The sequence below is a fragment of the Chelonoidis abingdonii genome, chromosome 2 (assembly GCF_003597395.2).
Source record: "Chelonoidis abingdonii isolate Lonesome George chromosome 2, CheloAbing_2.0, whole genome shotgun sequence".
NCBI classification, from domain to species: domain Eukaryota; kingdom Metazoa; phylum Chordata; order Testudines; family Testudinidae; genus Chelonoidis; species Chelonoidis abingdonii.
In genome coordinates, this window is record NC_133770.1 from 288,627,098 (window position 1) to 288,647,845 (window position 20,748).

General features: G+C 41.8%; 1 protein-coding gene across 2 annotated transcripts in view; it reads left to right on the top strand.

Annotated features, from left to right (window-relative positions):
* Positions 1–20,748, top strand: part of KHDRBS3 (KH RNA binding domain containing, signal transduction associated 3) — a 210,730-nt gene that overhangs the window by 89,959 nt on the left and 100,023 nt on the right. For both annotated transcript variants that reach the window (XR_012655399.1, XM_075063268.1), the window contains exons 3-5: positions 4,744–4,860; positions 9,669–9,815; positions 18,593–18,732. Coding sequence is in view for 1 of the 2 variants with exons in the window: in XM_075063268.1 (XP_074919369.1) it covers positions 4,744–4,860; positions 9,669–9,815; positions 18,593–18,732 (404 nt within the window). In the remaining variant the exon portion in view is untranslated. The remainder of the gene's footprint in view (positions 1–4,743; positions 4,861–9,668; positions 9,816–18,592; positions 18,733–20,748) is intronic.

A 20,748-nucleotide genomic window follows, 5' to 3' on the forward strand; every position in this document is an offset into this window, starting at 1 on the left:
GTACAGCCAGCGCTGCAGACAGGGAGTTGCAGCGCTGGCTGAGCTTTGTAAGTGTGGACACCTGCTAAGTTGCAGCGCTGTAACCCCCTCACCAGCGCTGCAACTTGCAAGTGTAGCCAAGGCCTAAGTGTCTGGAAATGGTTTCCACCACCAGCCCTGGGCTGCGGGGCATGCTGCAGGCCCTCGGGTTTAAGGCTTGTGCCACAACGTGTGTCTCCTTTGTTTCGGGGAAGCAAATCAGATTGAGCGCTGCAAGATCTGTAAGGTCTTTAAGCCAAGAACCAAGAAAGAAAGAGACTTTCACCTCAAGCAGTTGCTCATGGAGGCCGCGCTGCAAGCTGCGGCCTCAGACCGGCTGACTTCGGTGCCAGCGTCCTCTGTGTGGAGTGCCCCGGCATCAGTCTGTGATCAGGCACTGGTGGGACAACGCAAGCATGCGGCACCTAGGCAATAGGATAAGCCCCGGCACCACTCACCCTCTCCAGTATGGTCAAAGGGGCACAGGCGATAGAGGACACTCCCCACATAAGAAGGCAGTGCCTCCCAAGGGACCGAGCACTCAAAAGAGCAGTCCAGCCCCAGGACATGCACCGGCACCGGTGACTCTGGTGCCGCAGGGCCTGTTGAACCCTGGACTAAGTGGGTTGAGTGCAGAAGAAGGGCTGGAGGACATTCTAGAACAGCCCTCCACGCCAGACACCTTTGAGGCAGCAAAAGACCTCATTGAGCTGTCGGTGGCAAATCTCCTCCCTCACAAGGAGCAGCCTCCAGTGCCATCACCAAGCGTGCTGTCCAGAGGCAAGCTGGCAATGGTGCACCGCTCAAGGTCGCACTCCGGATACCGCTCCCGGCACCGGTCCCAGTCGAGCTCAGCCTCTGTGGACTCCCAGCTATCTTGACTCAGCAAAATTCAATGATACTGGAACTGAGCCAGCACATGGCACTGGCTCCATCGACGCACTGCTTCCCAGCACCGTCACTAAGCTGGCACTGAGGAGACATAAGGCTGCAATCCCCGGTAGAAGGCAGCGATCCCAGTCCCGAGAGCATCGGTACCAATCCTCGTCCCGGTCGGTGAGGAGCCATTCTCCAGCCTCCTGACGGCACTGTGTCATGGCACCACGTTGGCCTTCGAGGTCTATGTCCTCGGAATCTGAAGTCGACTCAGGCCACTCCAGCTATGCCCACAGGGCATTGGCTAGCAGGGAGCCCCAGGCCACATGGCATCCCCAGTGCGACCCGCCAGGACAATGGCCCTTTTGGACACCATGGGCCTATCATCAGCAGCAAGGGACCTCCTCTAGAGCTTCGAGGTCCAGCTATTCGGTGCATCGGTCCCGGTCCCCATGCAGGCACCCCTCCTCACCCAAGGAGGCTATAGTATTCAGGCCACCAGCCACTTCTCCAGAACACCGGCGAGCGGAAGCAACACCGAGCCTGGGGCCATCTCAGAGGCAATCAACCAGGCAGGGCTCGGATGTGCCCTCAGCCTATGATGAGCAGCAGGAAGAGCAGAAAGAGGAAGCACAGCAGGCCCTCACCTCCTCATCGTCCCTGGACAAAGCTGTGGCGGGCACGGCGGTGTCGGGGCGTCCCCCGATTGACCAGAAGGCACATCGGGAGCTGCTCTGCAAGGTCGCCCAGAACTTGGGCCTACAGGGGAGGAAGTGGTGGAGAAAGAGGATCCTATGCTGGAAATACTAAGCCCTGAAGGCCCTTCCAGAATTGCGCTCCCACTCATAAATACCATTCAGTCTAACTACAAGATGGCCTGGCAAACCCCAGCCTCCAGCACACCGACGGCAAGAGGGGTGGAGAGGAAGTACTTCGCCCCCTCCAAGGGATGCGACTTCCTTTTTTCTCATCCAGCCCCCGTTCGCTGGTCATCTCAGCCATGAATGAACAGGAGTGTCATGGCCAGCAAACCCCGGCCCCCACGGCCAAGGAGGCTAAACGTTTGGACTTCTTTGGAAGGAAGGTCTACTCCTCTGGGAGCCTCCAATTACAGATTGTGAACCAGCAGGTGATCCTAAACAGACACAATTTTAATTCCTGGGCAGCAGTTTCCAAATTTAAAGACTCATTGCCCAAGAGCTCTCAGACTGAGTTCACCATCCTTGTGGAAGAAGGAAAGGCAGTTGCCAAGACCTCTTTACAGGCCTCTCTGGACTCAGCGGACGCAGCAGCCAGAACAGTTGCCTCAGGTGTGATGATGAGATGTTTGAGGTGGCTTCAGGCCTTCCACCAGAGGTCCAGAACACCATCCAGGACCTCCCCTTCAAAAGGTCTGGCCTCTTTTCCGACCAGACAGATGACAGGCTGCATAGCCTTAAAGACTCTCGGGCAACTCTCAAGTCATTAGGCATGCACACCCCGGCGACTCAGAGGCAGCCATTCAAGCCCCAACTGTCGCAGCAATGGCAGTACCAGCCTTGCCCTAGGCAGGAGCCTTATCACAGGAGGGGCAGAGACAACAGACACAGGTGGAATAACACACCTAATGAAGGCCAGGGCCAGGGCAAGCCTCAGCCTGGCAACAAGCAGGGGTTTTGAAGGTGCGCTTGAGGACTGTGTACCAACCCAGCTCCTGGATCCTTCCCTATGTTTCTTGGACTGCTTGTCCCACTTCTGCCAGGCGTGGTCCCATATATCGTCGGACCATTGGGTGTTACGCATGGTACAAGTGGGTTACACGCTGCAGTTCTCCTCCTTCCCTCCAACCCACCCCCCTTCCCCGTTCCTCTTCAGGGACCCTTCTCACGAGTAACTCCTTATGCAGGAGGTGCAGTTGCTCCTAGAGGAAGGGGCGGTGGAGGAAGTCCCTCGGGAACTAAAGGGGAAGGAGTTTTACTCCTCCTGTTTTCTCATCCCAAAGGCAAAGGGGGGCCTTCAGCCCATTTAGACCTTCATGGGCTCAACAAGTTCTTAGTCAAGGTCCGCTTCCGCTTGGGCTCCCTAGGCACTATTGTCTCATCCCTGGATCCGGGGGATTGGTACGCTGCCCTCGATATGAAATATGCATACTTTCACAAGGCTATTCACCCCGCTCATTGGCAGTTCCTGCGGTTTGCCATAAACCAACACCATTACCAGTTTACGGTCCTCCCATTCGGTCTCGCAGCAGCCCCTCGCGTGTTCACAAAATGCATGTCAGTAATGGCAGCCTTTCTGCGAAAGAGGAGAATACGGGTATACCCATACCTCGACAATTGTCTCCTCGTGGGTCGATCCGAAGAGGAGGTCTACTCCCATCTGACGGTATCCCTAGACACATTCCGCAAGCTAATGTGTAATGGACGTGAACAACATATCTCGAAGAACAACAGTTATGAAAGGTAGGTAACTGTTTTTTCTAATCTTTCTGTTAGAACTGATGTTCTAATTCTTGTTCATCATAAGATCAAAAACGCATCATGGTTAGTATCTGAGAAAATAACTCCTGCAATAGATTACCTTTCAGTATTACCTCTCCAGACAGACACTCAGGCATACAGAAAATATAGGAATTTTTATCATTATGCTATTGTATCTCCTTTCTTTTTCTGACAAATCACAGTTGAGATCAACCTAGGTGCTTGAGCTCCTTGGTATCAACAGGTGGGTGCTGCCAATAGGATGTTCTCCATAACAGCTCCTTGGTCTTTGGAAATGGCTTCTGACCTTGATCTGATCTTGCTTAAATCTGTTGATCATAAGTAAGGCTACATTTTAGTCAAAGGTATTTGTAGTAAAAGTCACGGACACGTCACGGGCAGTAAACAAAAATTCACCACCTGTGACCTGTCCATGATTTTTACTAAAAATACCCATGACTAAAACTTGCAGGGGGCTGCCCGGGGGTTGAAGCCAGCACACAAAGTCACCTAGCCATGCTTCTGCCTAGCATCCGAGCGAGGGGGATGTCACCGCTTCTGGGGAGCCCCCCAGGTAAGCTCCGCCCAGAGCCCACCTCACCCCATCCCGTGCCCCAGTCTCCTTCCCCCGTCTACACTCAAACTCTGCTGCTGGGGAGGGGAGGGTGCAGGGGCCCAAGACTGCCCCAGTGGCCGGTGCAACTGGCACAGATGCTGCCTGAGCTGCCATGACTTCTGTGACTTCCGTGGCAAACTGACAGCCTTAATATAAGTGCTTATCTTCTTAGGGAGGGTGGTTTTTCTGGGGATGGGGGAGGAAGTGGCATATTCCTTCACAGATAATTTTTAAGGAGCATGAGCTACGTTTTCTTTTAAGAAATAAAAATACTTGATTGATTGCTTCTCTATATGGTTGAGCTCGCTTCTGATTTTATTTTTATATTGAACTGGGCTTTTAGACAGTAGCCAGAGGTACTTAGGGCCTAAGGATTAGCATCTTTTTCTGTCCTAAATCTAAAATAATATAGTTGAACTGAACTGAGTTCTCTTTGTAGTATTTGAAAGTTTTTGTATATTGATGTTTGTTTGTATGTTTCTGTACTATGGGAGAAGTTATTGAAGTGGCGGTATCTATTCCACATATGTTTATTTAATGGTTATAAAAGTTATGACCTAATATATTGTTTTGTTTGAAGCTATATCAAAATGCTGCATAAGCAACATCTTTCATACCTTATTGGAATTTTACATGATGACAGTTCCTCAGTGTTACAATGTTTTTATTTCAGAGTGGTAGCCATGTTAGTCTGTATCAGCAAAAAGAAAAAGGAGTACTTGTGGCACCTCAGAGACTAATATTTTTATGGTGTTTTTTGTTGTTTCCTTACAGTTCAACTTTGTGGGAAAACTTTTGGGTCCACGTGGCAATTCACTGAAACGTTTACAGGAAGAAACATTGACAAAAATGTCTATATTGGGAAAAGGCTCCATGAGGGACAAAGCCAAGGTAAACCAAATAGCAGAAACATTTTAGTGCATAGTATACCATGGTACGTGGCTTCCTTTAGTCTTCCCAGCACAGTTTGGGAAAGTGGAAAAAGCCCAGAACCACCAGAAAATGAATATAAAACAAAGCATATGTGAGCCAGATTCAGATGTGGTCTGTTTTTCCATATGAACCTTCAGATTCTGCAGTGAACTCTGTGCAAGCAAACCTCTAAACAAGTGAAGATAGTGAAGTCAGTGGGGCTCAGCCCGGGCTTTTGGGTCTGCCCACCACAAAACTCATCTCAGTATTGGGGCCTAAGTTATTAACTTTCCAGAATGTTAAATGTCTGAGGAAATAATTTAATCACAGACAGACCTAAAATTTGTAACGTGAATAGCCATTCAGAGACATTTGAAATTATTTGTTTAACATGAAACAATTATTTCATGTTAAACAAATGTAACAGTAGAAGAGAAAAGGGGAAAGTTATTTAAAATCAAACTGTCTTAAAGAATGCAGGAAGGAAAATTAGACCCCTGGCATATTGTGATGGAGTGCCTCTCAAGAAAATTGTGAGATACTATGATGATGGCCTTCAGAAGTGCGTAGGTAGATGGTGATGTCAACTACACATAAGTATGGTTGTTAGGGTTGCCTATTAGGAACATTTTTCTTTAATAAAAAAAAAATCAATGTGTAAAATATTCATATTCCCATACAATATAGTTTGCATAGTCTGCTTAAATACAACTTTTGATGCATTTTATTTGCAGGGGTTTATATTATGTATAGTTTTTATTACAGTAGCTCTTTGAGATGTGTGGCTTCTTATTAGTACCTTATTTATTAAACACACTGTGCAAATGGGCAGTAAAAATACATTCTCATCTCAAAAAGTTCAAAATTTAGCTATGTCAAAATGTAACAGATGGATGAGACAAATGGGCGTGGGGACATGAATGAAAGGGTGAGGCCAAGTTTACTAGGAAAATATGTATTAAAATACTGGCTTACTGATTTGGTTCTGACATTTGGCAAATTTTCTTCATTCTCTTTGTCTCTCCATTTTTTCATGGAGCAGATGCCATCTTGGCATTCTTTTTGTTCATTGGTTTGTGCATTTTTTGTTGTGTATCAGTATTATATAATATCAACAGATTTCCTGGGGCAAGGTTTAGCTGATCTGTAATACCCTCTCCTGGCTTTACATTGTTACAACAAAAATATTGTTGGTCTTATATTTATACAAAGGCCAGTTTGGTTAATTTCACACCAAAAGCAATTTGTTTTTTGTTGTAAAGGGAAAGGCCTAAGCCAAAAGGTTCAGATCCAAAATTATATTTCCCAGTTTGTGGGAAGGATGTCTGAATCAGGCATTTAGTTCAGGCTCATTTCTATTTTAAGAATAACTGTTATTTATAATCTAGATTTCCAGGGTCAGGGCCTGTCATATTAATTTAGATAGAATATATGTGCCCAAAGTGTTCACATAATCCAGTTGCTGTCCAATATTAAACAGTGTTAAATAAGATCAGGGGTTTGGTATACAGAGACCTCAGCCTGCTTAGTATCATGGCAAACACACCATTAAAAATCCGTGTAACCGTTATTAAAGATATAGAGAAGAAGGAAAAACAGCTAAAGCACTTGAAATATAAAGTTGTACAATTGTATTTCACCAGGCCATTATGCTGGTATAACCCTTATTTACATGGATATAGCGTTTTGTAATACATTGGATTATTCTTGTGTACTTACATAGCATTCATTTTTTATAAGTGTACAATATGTCTTTTTAGTGATTTAGACTTGCATGATAAATTCTGTTGATTTTTTTTTAAATGGTATGGTTTTAGTGATTTTATTTCTACAAAAACAATATGTTTCCCTTCTTTGGGCATAGGACAAATCTGATTTTTGTAGTAGGTCAGAAACTGATCCTCAGAGAAATGTAACTCTAGAGGTGGCATTTAGTAAATGAGTGTCACTTAGGGAGTTGCATTCCAAAAATATGAACACAAAGACAATATTTCTTCTTCATATTTGATATAGAAATGTCTCTCAAGAATGCGTTTTCCTATAATTATCTTATGGATTTCACCCTTTCCTTTGAATCATCTGCTGTTGGTTGCTGTCAGATAATCATCATCCAGACATGGTCTGGCGATTCCTGTATAGTAGTATTCCTACTAATGATGCCACTAGCCAGAGGTACTAGATTTTCATTTTCATGATCAGCAAATTCAAATGAAAAAAAATCAAGGATGTGTGTATACTATCACTGATAACAAAGTCCTGAAGGACGAAAATAGGAGTTTTGCTCTCATTTCTTAGACAGTCATGATATTTAGCAATATTACATACATTTAACAAAAGTACATACTTTTTGTTGAGTAGAGTGTTCTGAAAGATCAGCTGGTGGGATGGCAATTTTTATCTAAATGTTCTCCACGGTAGTATATTACTGAAGTCAGAATTTTTGAACCTTTTGCTGCTGATCACAACTTTCCAACCTGTCAAATAATGGTGGATTAAAGATGGAAGATCCTTAAATCTGTTTTTGTGGTTTTTTTTTGTTTTTGTTTTTTTTTAGAGGAGGGTAAAATCATATTTACCTTCCTTTGTAAAGTATTTTAAAATCTGGATATGAAAAGCACTAGAAGTGTTACGTGCCAAACCAGTTGGTATTTATTTATCGAACAGATTAATGACTTCAGTGATTACAATTTTAAATATTTTCTATATTAACTGTAATAGAGTGCTCTCATCCAATGGCCAGTATTGACAACGCTGAAGAGATTAAATAGTAAAGACTGATTATGAAATCTGCCCTGAATTTAAGATATCTGCAAGAGGAAGAGCTTAACTTCTGAGATTACATTTTTATTTTTCTTAGGTATAATTTAAAAATACAGATTACATTGTGTGCAAGGAAAAAGCACTTAGCAGTGGGTGAGTGGTTATAGTCCTGATCTGAGCAATGTAGGTTGTTTTATTTCAAGGGTCTAATATATCGATTATGTTTTTCTGAAAGGTCTAATACATCTAAGCACTATGCGCACTACTGTTATCAGTTCCAATTATTAGGTTTTAAAATCCTTTAGCCAACAAGTTTCCTAGGGATGAAATTTAGCATATGAGCTCTCTGTATGAGGAAACTTTGCTTACTGTGATTTTAAACAAACTTTGTTGAAATCGACTTAATCACGTTATTAAAATTAGGCTGATTAAATCCCTTTTGTTTTGTACTTTGAACCTGCTACCACCCAAAGAATCCTAGATATTTTCCATCTTTCTTCTAAGTCAAGTCATATAGTGTTATGCAGGATTATTCACTATCATATTTTCCAGTGGTATGTTCACTCTTAAATTATTCAAGAGTTTCTGCTGTTTCCCAGGGGAGACTATTATACAGTCTAATCATTCTCAGTTAAGTTTGTTTGTGATATCCAGCTTAAATTTCTCGATTTTTAATTTAATTCATGGTGCTTTCACCTGTACCTTTTGGACCACACTAAATGACTCATAAGCAGAAATTTTCTTTAGCATTTTGAGCAGTCTGATTTGTTAAACTAGCTTAAAAGGACCCCCTCCTTTTTTTTTTTTTTTTTTTTTTTCCAGTTCTTAGCTAGAATGCTGTATTAATTGAGGGAGGTTTTTACTTTCTTTTTTTGTGGTCCTTTTATCACTTACATTGACAAGATGATGGTTAAGGGCTGACAAGATTCAGCCAACTAATTATGATGTGTTAATCTTCTTGCTCTGAATGCTCTATCAATAATCAGATTGCTTTGCTTTTCCAACCAATTTTGCAATATTCATATATTGTATAAATTTGACAACAAAAGGATTACCTACAATAAGCTAGAACTGATTTGTCATAACTTTAACTCATAATTATGACGCAGAAGGTACAAATAAGAAAGCTTTAATCTGTCATTAAAACTACTATTTGTGGACCTATTAAAAGAGACATGTTTCAGCACTATACATTGCTTGTTTAAACAGAATAAATGTCAGGAATAGCATACTTTTTAGAGCCTCAGATATTTGACAGAAAAAAATTTCAAATCAAATTATATTGAATACCTAGATTAGCAGAATGTTTTACTGCTTGTCTAATAGCACAATGAAACCATACTTAGGCTGTTAGCAGTGCTTTTTGTTTTGGGATTTTAAAACACACTGTTATTTTTCCAATGCTTATTAAAAGGTCATCAAAACAAATTTCAGGCATAATTATAATTTTTAAATCGATGATGTCCTTTAAGCCTCTAAGCATTTCCAGAAATTTCTGTTTCCAGAAATTTGAGCATACACAAATTGAACTGAGTGCTCATCCACTTAATGAAGATTATGCACTCTCTCCAGCCAGCCTAGAATTAAGTTGGAGCAAGAGGAGTAAATAGAACAAACCCTCCAATGTTGAAACAATAAATAAGACAAAGATTTTTTTTCATGTTGCTCACAAATACTGTTAGTTTATTTCAATCAAGTCAAAACAAGGGAAACAATTCTGTCTGCTAGAGGAACCAGCAATTGTCTCAAGGTAGAAATCTTATCTATTAATTTTCTCTTGAGTAATATATGCTTCATAAAACATTCCTTGATAGGCAAAATAGCAATATTGTAAGTTTCATTGACTTTGAGTACAGTAGAGAATATTAATTTATAATTTCCAGTTATGTTCCATTTAGTATTTGAAGCAAAAAGTGAATGAACTATATGTATATGGCAAACATCTCAAATACAAGTTCATTTTACTTTTTTTTTCTCTCTCTTTTTATGATTATATTTGTTACAGTGAAATTTTCTGTCCTTCCCAGGAAGAAGAGTTGAGAAAAAGTGGGGAAGCAAAGTACTTCCATCTAAATGATGACCTGCATGTTCTAATTGAAGTATTTGCCCCACCAGCAGAGGCATATGCCAGAATGGGACATGCTTTGGAAGAAATCAAGAAGTTCCTTATCCCTGTTAGTACTGTAATCTTATATTATTATTTACTAATTCTGCCTCTTTAATGTGCAATCTAACCTAAACTTCTCTCTTAGGTTTTAAAGGATGTGTACCATAACTCATTTGAGAGATCATTTGCACTAGATATGAATGAATAATTGTGATATTCTCATGTAAAATAAAATATTTTAATATGTGTATATTAATAGGAAGGCAGCATGATCATTAGTGGGCAGGACACTGGACTGGGAATCAGGAAACCTGTATTCTATTCCCGGCTCTGACATTTAATGTGCTGTGTGACTTCGGTCAAGTCAGACTGGCTCACTGTGCCTTAGTTTCCCATATGTAAAATGGGGACTTATACCTTCCTTTGAAAAGCACTTTTAGATGTATGGATGAAAACCGTTATATGTGAGCTAAGTTATTTATTACTGGTGGTATGCCTGTTTCCCAATAAGTCATCCTAATTATATTTTTGATTTAGCTACTTCTGTTTTAAGATTGAATGTAATTTAGAGTTAGCTAATTATCAAAAATACATTGTCAAAACAAATTAGGTAGAAATTGAATTGATTTTAAACTTCAGTTTTATAATCAGGTTTGTCAATATAGCTTTAAAGGTACTTTTGGTTTCTTAGACCACGTCTACACTACACGCCATTTCGGCGCATTAAAATCGATTGCTCGGGGTTCGATATATCGCGTCTGGTCTAGACGGGGATATATCGAACCCAGAGCGCGCTTAGATCGATTCCGGAACTCCACCAAAACAAACGGAGTTCCGGATTCGACATGGCGAGCCGCGCACATCGATCCCGCGCGGTGAAGACGGGTGAGTAAATCGATTTTAGATATTCGATTTCAGCGCGTAGTCTAGATGGGGCCTTAGAGTAGTAAAACACAAGGAGATTCTGATGGCCCTGGTAACTTGGGTTTCTTCATGTAGGCTGTTAAGGAAGTCCTTAGAAAGTATGGGAAATATGCAGATGCATGATTTTGCTTGCTTGCTTTTAGGTGGGGTAAGATGCAAGTGCGAGCAAATTTGCACTGTAATTCAAAAAGTGGAAACCATAAAAAAAAAAATCTCCAATTTCAAATGACAACTGGGTGAAGGCAAATTAGACATGGTTACTTTATCTGCAAATAAGAGTACAATATTAACAGTTATAAGTAAAATGCCATAGATGATAATAGCTAGATAATAAAAGGGTTATTTATCTAAACATTGTTCTTATTTTGCTAGATCAAATTATGTTTAAGTTAAGTTATAATGGATTTCGGTAAACATATGCATGACCTTTAAGTTTTCAAATAATTACAAGACAAAATATTTTGAAAAAATCAGTTCCTCTCCTTAACTTTCCTGATAAGATCTTATTTCAAGTGATGTTTTCTTTGGTACAGATGGTTGTGTTATGTGTTTAGAGAGTACCTGAACTGTTGCAGGAAAACACTGAACACTTATATCACATCTTAGTAGATAAAGTGCCTTCTTTAGAGATACAACCCAGACAGCATTCTTACTCTTGGATTTTGTTTTCCAAGTGTGAGCTATGGGAACTTACTTAATTTATTTGTCATCACTGAGAGTCTTCCTTGAAGTTTCATCACTTGCTATTGTTATGTATTTGATTTTGTTCTTAAGTGCAAGTGAGGCAGAGTTTGCTCCCACTTTCAGTCCTCAGCATTGAGTTTTGGTACACCTACATGCTGTCTTTTTTTTAATTGAGCCTGTTATGATAGGGATGCTACTAAAATTGTGCATATCTAAAGTGCATAGAGAGTGTTAGTGTTTTGTGATGCATGTGAAAGACAAAATTTACAATGTGAGTGTCTCACTGCCACCACATAGTGGAGATAAGCTCTTTGCCTGTCTAAGGTAATGAGATACTCTTAACAAAAGTTGGCTTCTGGTGGATGTTATGTTTAATGTTTATGATTATGAAGCTTGAAAGGAGTCACTCAAGCACATCTATGTTCCTTAGTAGTTCTCTCTCTTTTGCACCACTGGGGTACAAGCACAAATTCCAGTGTCCTATTGGAACTTCAAACCACAGCAGAATGCCATTACCTGGAGCAGAGTGAACATCTTAAATGTCAGAGAGACACTGATAGTGCCTGGAGTTGGGGAGATTGTACTGTTACTCCAGAATGGAGTGGTTTTGTTACCCCAGAATTTGATCAAGCTAATTGCAACCATATTGTGTGCATTCAGCCACATTGAATGAATGAAATATAGAACACTACATAGTTAAAGTTTAATTTGAATAAGCAGGGCTTCCAGAGGCAAGGTCAAAAGTAGCTGCAGGGTTGCAGTTTTCGCTAATCAGAATGGGAGAAGATAGAACAAATTGAGACTGAAATAAAATAAATGGATGGGGACCTTGAGTTAGGGTGCCTTTGATATAGAAGCTTATTATGACTAAGATGGTTAGGAATGTTTTGTTGATGAGTAGTTTTTTAATGTTAGGACAACTGATGACCCAGTAGGGGTCATTATAAGGTATGTATTTTGTAAAAAATAGTTCTCGAAAGACTAGATAATAGAGTGTACTTTAGAGTGAGCTCTCTGAAGCTATCTTGAGAGACTTTCCTGACACCATACTCCCCAGTGGGGAAGCTGCCAGCCATCACGGACTTGCTGCTAACTACTCAATACCATCTCAGATTCTGTGTAATTGCTTGGGATGTTCTAAACTTAGTCCTAGTGTGTGTGTGTGCGCTTAAAACTAATAAATAGTAGTTTTAGATCAGAGTACCCTTGTATCAATTTTTCATCAGCCGGAAGTGCTGTGTTCCCATTGATTTATTCCTGATACCACCTGGAGTGAAACTGTGAAGTTACCACTACTTTGGGTTCTGAAAATCCTGCGGTAACAGTACATTGGTGACATACCTTGGAGGAGGCACCATGTGCAAAAATAAATGAAAATTCAGTGTCTTTGAAATTGGTGCAACTCAGCAGTGGATCCATACCTTGAAGTGCCTCTGGTGTGGAGGAGATTTGTTTTTTGTCACGTAAGGCTTAGAGGCAGCATGGATGTCACTGGGTGTATGGAACAGCATATAGATTCCAGTTTACTTTTGTTGTCTGATCTATTGGTTAGGTATTTTTTAGAGTTTGCGATTTAACGTGATGTGTTATTGCGCTGGTCAGCTACCTCTACATCAGTCACAATATTAGAATGAGGGCCCTGGTGTATCAGAGAGAGACTCGCACTTAGGGAAAACAATTTCTGATTTTGTAATACACCTCTACCCCAATATAACGCAACCCGATATAACACGAATTTGGATATAATACGGTAAATCAGCACTCGGGGGTGGGGGGAGACGGGGCTGCACGCTCCAGCAGATCAAAACAAGTTCGATATAATGCGATTTCACCTATAACACGGTAAGATTTTTTGGCTCCTGGGGACAGCGTTATATCGGGGTAGAGGTGTAGTTTTATTAGCGCAATGAGCAATATCACAAACACTACAACTCAGCAAAATAGATAATGCTGAATTCAGCATTCATTTACTCACATCATTCTTTGGGGGAGCCCAGTAGTAGGTGAGATGACCCACAAGTTGTCCTTGGCCTTGTAGATTCCTGGAAATCTCACAGGGGTCCACAGGTAGTGTACTAACTTTATAATAGGTTATGACAACACTCCCTATTCCTCATTCATATGCAATAGGGATTTCAACCTCTTTTCCTTACCCATACTACCTCACCTTACTAATGTTGGGGTCCTATTCTCGCATAGGTTACTAGGACATTTACCTTAAGCTTATTAGTATATATGTTTAGTTACTATGGCATTATCATCTGCTGATGCTTCTGATTTAAAATATTAAAAGCTGCTCCAAACAGGTATGTTGTGGTTACCTGTCAGCAGTTTAGGATCAGTTACTTAATGCAGCACTCTGTCTTGTGACAACTTATGATATAGGGTCACTTACTAGTTAGTTGGTTATGTCAAATCTTTAGACCATAGGCCTCAGTTAGTTTAGCTAAGCTATTGTTTTTTGTGTCAGTGCATTACTCCATACCTATACGTTCCCTAGCATATGTCTGCATATCTATAGCAATAACTGGCAGCAGTTCAATGCTCTAAATGTGGGGTACTCCTTGGAGCATCTGTTCCTCTTGGTTGGCAGTACCTTCCTGTGCTTGCCCTTCCATACGTTTCTAAGGTGAGAGACTGTCTGCTATAGCTGTGCATGGGTTTGTTGGTATCAAAACATCATATGAAATAAAAGATACCCCCCTGCATTTTATTGGGCTTGCAATTACTAAAAACTGTTTATAAACTTATTAAATATGTAGGAAATTCTTTTGAATTATGAGTACGTTTTAAAAAGAACTACATTTTACAGAGTCCACAGAAAATCAAAGTTCTGTGATCTGTACAGCAGTAACAGTTCACTAATAAAAACTATGAGGCAGATTGCATCTGGACCCTGCATGGATGCTCAGCTGTGTGTGTGGGTGAGAGGGGAAGGTACTAGAAATTCTCCTCTCTTTCCCCACCTTTTGAATCTCTTTTTAGCATCAGTCTTCCATTCTCTTTCCAAATATTTCTTCATGGCCCTCATTACTGCACAATGGGTTACTATTATCTCTGTGACAGCTGGGGAACTGAGGCCTTACCCAAGGTCACACAGGAAATCAGTGGCAGATGCAGTGCCAAAAATACAAACCTGGTCTGTCAGGGACCCCAAAGCACCTTCACTAAGACCATCCTATCATGATGCAGTTCCTGCTCCACTTTCCCACACTCCATGCTCTGCTGACAGTGTGGCCTTGCTGAGCTGGGCCTCCTTGGGCACAAAAGGGGCTGAGGAGGAGGCAGGGTCATGGCCTGGCCACTGCTCAGATGCAGGAGGTGTGGAGCGTGGCTACTACCCTGAAGGGATGGGGCTGTGGGTGTTCTAACCCTGTGTGGCTGGGATTATGCTCCCATCAGGTTCAGTGCCTCCTGGTGCTCCTGCTGAGATGGCCCTGTTCTACATACCTACCAACATGTGACAGTGGGTAAAAGCAGATAATTGTGTAGGGACCCATTTCATTACAGAGACCTGCAGTGGCAACAGCTCGAAAGAAACTCTGTCTTCTTCATCTTTTTCCAGCACCTGGGGCAGCTCCTCGTCCCCGCAAGTGGCTCCCTGTTCCTGGCATTGCTGGCGGAGGCAAGGTGTGACCAGGCAACGCTCAGGCACACTGCCTCCATCCATAGGCGCCACCCCTGCAGCTCCCATTGGCCGTGGAGTCGGCATTTGGGCAGGGGTGACAGAGGCATCGTGCTCCCTCGCACTATCAGTGGCCGTGAGAGCCTGATGCCATCTCCCAGCCCATTTCCCACCTTTCCCTCACTCCCTTATGCCATCCTGGCTTACCCTGCCCAGCCACTAGTGATGCTGCCTCTGTCCCTTCTCCCTGAGCATTGACTCCGTGGCTCCCAGGGGCACCTGTAGCAGACTGAGCTAGCAGCATACCGCCCGGCGACTAGTGATACTGCCTGCATGGCTGACTCTGCCGGTGACTACTGATGCTGCCTCATCTCTCTCCCACCTCACCCCCACCCCTCGCCTGCGGGCAGTCTTTTTCTTGGTTTACGCTACAGCTACAGAGATTAGTTTGAGGAAAAAAATTTGCCCAGTCATTAATTTACTGTATTAACCAGCAGGAAAGAACAGCACCTATTCTTTCTTTCCTCTTTTGAAAAATAAAACATTGTGGTAGACAAGGTAACTTTTACTACAACACCAATGAAGAGTTGATAAAACAAGAAGTGAACAGGATTTTTGAAGAAGAAAGCTCCTAAGATAAATTATTTAACCACAAATTGCACAACTAACTGTTCTTCTTCCACAAAGCAAACAGATATTTGGGAGCAGCATGGTTGACAGAGCAGAGAGGTCATTCTTGTACCATTAGTTTCACTGGAACAAAAATATTACCGATACTTTTTATTCTCTATTTGCAGCATAAATTTAAAGTTCTTCTTTGAGTGATTGTACATGTGCAGCCCGCTACTGGTGCATGTGTGCCCCCCTTCACAGTGGCCGGAAATTTCCCCTCAACAATACCTGTTGGGGGCAGCTAGGCAGCTTCTGCTGCTGCATGCTGCATGCCACTGGCATCAGTATAAAAGGCTCATCTGACCCTGAGCCCCCTCAGTTCCTTCTTACTGCCTATGACGGTCACTGGAACTACTCTCCTTGCTTTTGGAAGTACTCTCAGTTGACTGTATTCTGGTATTTTATTGTAAATAGTTGGGTGTTTATAATGATCTGGAAGCTCCTTGGCTACATCCCAGAGAACAAACTTGGAACAAGTTTGATAGGTCTTACTAAAGAGTAGAAGGACCTCCATCAGAAAGGTCTGTCAAAATGCCTGTCTTCACAAGGTACACCTTCATGTGTACTGCTTCCTTCATATAAGTCTTTTGTGTTTTACTAGACTTCCATTGAGAGAGATTTTTGAGATGCTATTCCCATGGCTGAAAAATCAAGGCCTGCTAAATAACTTATTTTCCTGCCTGACAATGCTCCATTATTTTTTTTATTAAAACTCTGCAGACTAGTCACCTCTGCTTTCTTCAATGGGGCCTTTTGGCCAATGCATCCTACTTACTGTGCTCATCCAGTGCTTCCTTAATGTTCTTCATTGTCCACCTTGTGTATAATTTGGTATTTTGTAGCTAAGGGATTCCTATATACAATTCCCATCCATCATGACTTGGCATACATTGGGGGAAGAAATAGACATGTTATGTTCAAATTGTCTTTCTGTACTCTGTCAATCAGAATGAAAGACCACTCACTCCATGGAAATAATTGAAATGTGGTTATTAATCTAAGACCTTATTGCAGTAAAATCTTTGCTGCTTACACAAGTTTAAAGTATTAAGAGTTTACTGAAGCAGTTGCTTTTGAAAGAACAAGGTCCTGGAAATAAAACTATGTCACAGAAGGCATCTATGAAAGGGCACAAAAAGGTTTGTCTTTAACTGTGTCTACACTACCAGTTACGTTGGCAAAACTTTTGTGTCTCAGGGGTGTGGATATTCTACCCACCTGAGCAGCATATATTACATTGGCATAAGCACTAGATCCACCGCGCTGTAACAGTGGGAGAGCTATGTCATCGTTCTGTGGGGTGGATTAATTATGTCGACAGGATTGCTCTCTCTCATCAGCATAGAGCGACTAAGCGAGAGATCTTATTGCATCAGGATAGCTGTGTCGCTGTAAACTCTCTAGTGTAGACCTAGCCTTACTGACTGCTTGGTTGTTGCAGCCTTTGTGCCTGAACGGAGAGTGAACTGCAACTTATCCTCTCTGATATATCCAAGGGTATACAAAGATGCTTAACAGGTAACATTGCTGTTTAGTACCTGTGTTTCAACCAAAAGGCTGCCTTCTTGAATGAAGTATGAGGGAAAATCCAAGCCTTCTTTTGTTTAAAAAAAAAAGCTTACAATTGAGGGGAGGCACAAAGTTTGATAGATGAGTGCCAGTGTCCTTAGAGTGGCATGAATCCTTTTGTTCGTTCAGATTCTGTACTTCATAGTAAAGTGAATGAGGCAACATTTGATATTTCTTTGGTTGCATTCACATCGATAGATGGAATAAAATTCCACTGCCATCATGAGATAGATTTCCTTTCTTCCTTAATTAGAATTGTAACTATTGACAATGTTTGAATAAAACTCTTCCACTTTGGTGGAAAAGGAATAGACACAATGTAGTTGTTTCTTGAACTAAACAAGAGTGAAATGATGTGAGAACCAGCACTTATTGCTGGTACATGGAGAAGCCTGTTAAAAATAGTCTTTTGACTACAATCTTTTTCTTGGTTTACACTAAAACTGGAATCCTTGGCTCATTTATACTAAATGGAATTTGATGATAAAGAAATTCAGCTCTGAGTTCACATTAGCTCATAACATCTGTTTCATCATCTGTATCTAGCATACAGGATTTGGAGGATAGCTTATAGTATTTCAAGGTCTGCATGTATTTGAGAAATATTCTACTAACTCTTTATAATAACTGTTATGAATTCTGCAGTCTTCCTATGAGTAGCTCTGTTGAGGAGAGCAAATAAGTGTAGTGTGTCCTCAGTTTATTTATACAAGTCTATTTTAGATTTTTCAAAGGAAAATATTTTCAGCACTCACTATGTTTATTATTTGGATAAAATTACTCATATATATGGAAGAAATTCATAGAATCAGAACTTAAGGATGGAAATAAGCTTTTGGGGCAGGTCATTTAATCTGCCCTCCACCAGCACAGGATTTCTCCCTATGGCACATGGGCCTGCAGTCAAAATGCCTTCAGCTGAAAATTTATCAGATTTGACAAGCTGAAATGAAGTGATGGGATTTTCACCACTTTGTAGTGGAATGTGATTCCACCATCAGATCTTGCCTGATACTCATTCTAAATTGTTAAGAGGCATATATAGTATTTTGGTAATTTGTTTCCACTAGTCAGTAAACCTTGCACCCTTTTTTTCGAAAATATGCTGGAGGTAATGGGCAACCTCAGAGAGGAAAACAGTATTTGAGCAAAAATATAATTAAAAACATCATGTTTTATTTGAAGGTTCTAATAATAATGTAGGTTAAATTGGAGTTTCTATTGCCACATTTTTCTGTATTGTTGTTTCTAAAGGATTTTCAACAAAAAAATCATCTAGAATATTATGAAAAATACTTTTTTAGAGCAGTTCTTGTGATAAGTATTTTCTGTGTTGGTTGAATAGATTTCTACTCCTCCCTTCTGTCTAGGACTACAATGATGAAATCAGACAGGCACAGCTTCAAGAATTAACATATTTGAATGGTGGTTCAGAAAATGCAGAAGTTCCAGTTGTTCGTGGAAAACCACCAATACGAGCACGAGGAGTACCAGTCCCTGCTTTGGCCAGGTAGGTACCTCAAAATGCCGCACCGTTTTATTTAAACGTACATTTCGGCTCAGTCTTGAATCGAGTCTGATTCTCCAGAACATATGGCAAGGTATTATGTAAGAAAAACAAGAATGGCAAGGCAACTCTGTACCATATGATTTCTATTTACATGGATACCAAAATGTGAGGAAATTGTCTCGGTTCTGCAGCAAGATTCACATTGGTTTATAGAATCATAGAAGATTAGGGTTGGAAGAAACCTCAGGAGGTCATCTAGTCCAACCCCCTGCTCAAAGTGAGACCAACTCCAACTAAATCATCCCAGCCAGGGCTTTGTCAAGCCAGGCCTTAAAAAACATCTAAGGATGGAGATTCCACCATCTCCCATGGTAGCCCATTCCAGTGCTTCACCACCCTCCTAGTGAAATAGTTTTTCCTAATATCCAGCCTAGACTTCCCCCACTGCAACTTGAGACCATTGCTCCTTGTTTTGTCATCTGCCACCACTGAGAACAGTCTAAATTCATCCTCTTTAGCACCCCCCTTCAGGTAGTTGAAGGCCGCTATCAAATTCCCCCTCACTCTTCTCTTCTGGAGGCTAAATAAGCCCAGTTCTCTTAGCCTCTCCTCATAAGTCATGTGTCCCAGCCCACTGATCATTTTCATTACCCTCCACTGGACTCTCTCCAATTTGTCCACATCCTTTCTGTAGAGGTGGGCCCAAAACTGGACACAGTACTCCAGATGGGGCCTCACCAGGGAAGGAGTAGGAGAAGGGGGGGTGGGGAATGAGGAATGCTTGGCTGCTAGTGGGTGTAGAGCACCCACTAATTTTTCTCCATCTGTGCTCAAGCTCCGGAGCACCCACGGAGTTGGCATCTATGATACCCACGTCCTTTTCTGCAGAACTGCCGCTTAGCCAGTAGGTCTTCAGCATGTAGCAGTGCATTGGATTCTTCCGTCCTAAGTGCAGGACTCTGCACTTGTCCTTGCTGAACCTAATCAGATTTCTTTTTGCCCAATCCTTCAATTTGTCTAGGTCTCTCTGTACTGTATCCCTACCTTCAGCGTATCTTCCTGTCCCTCCCAGTTTAGTGTCATCTGTGAACTTGCTGAAGGTGCAATCCATCCCATCATCCAGATCATTAATGAAGATGTTGAACAAAACCGGCCCCAGGACTGATCCCTCAGGCACTCCACTTGATACCGACTGCCAACTAGATATTGAGCCGTTGATCACTAGCCATTGAGCCCGACAAACTAGCCAGCTTTCTCTCCACCTTACAGTCCATTCATCCAATCCATACTTTTTTAACTTGCTGGCAAGAATACCGTAGGAGGCCATATCAAAAGCTTTGCTAAAATTAAGATATATCACGTCCACTGCTTTCCCCATATCCACAGAGCCAATTCTTTCATCATAGAAGGCAGTCAGGTTGGTCAGGCATGACTTGTCCTTGGTGAATCCATGTTGTCTGTTCTCGATCACCTTCCTCTCCAAGTGCTTCAAAATGGATTCTTTGAGGACCTGCTCCATGATTTTCCAGGGACTGAGATGAGGCTGACTGGTCTGTAGAATCCGCAGATTCTCCTTCTTCCTTTTTTAAAAGATGGGCACTATATTTGCCTTTTTTCAATCGTCCTGGATCTTCCCCGATCACCACAAATTTTCGGAGATAATGGCCAATGGCTCTGCAATCACATAAGCCAACTCCCTCAGCACACTTGGATGCATTAGATCTGGACCCGTGGACTTGTGCATAGCCAGCTTCTTTAAATAGCCCTTAACCTGTTCTTTCACCACTGAGGGCTGCTCACCTCCTCCTCATACTTTGCTGCCCAGTGCAGCAGTCTGGAAGGTGACCTTTTCTGTGAAGACTCAGGCAAAAAAATCATTAAGTGCTTCAGCTTTTTCCAAGTAATCTGTCACTAGGTTGCCTCCCCCATTCAGTAAGAGTCCCACACTTTCCCTGATCGTCTTGTTGCTAACATACCTGTAGAAACCCTTCTTGTTATCCTTGACATCTCTTGCTA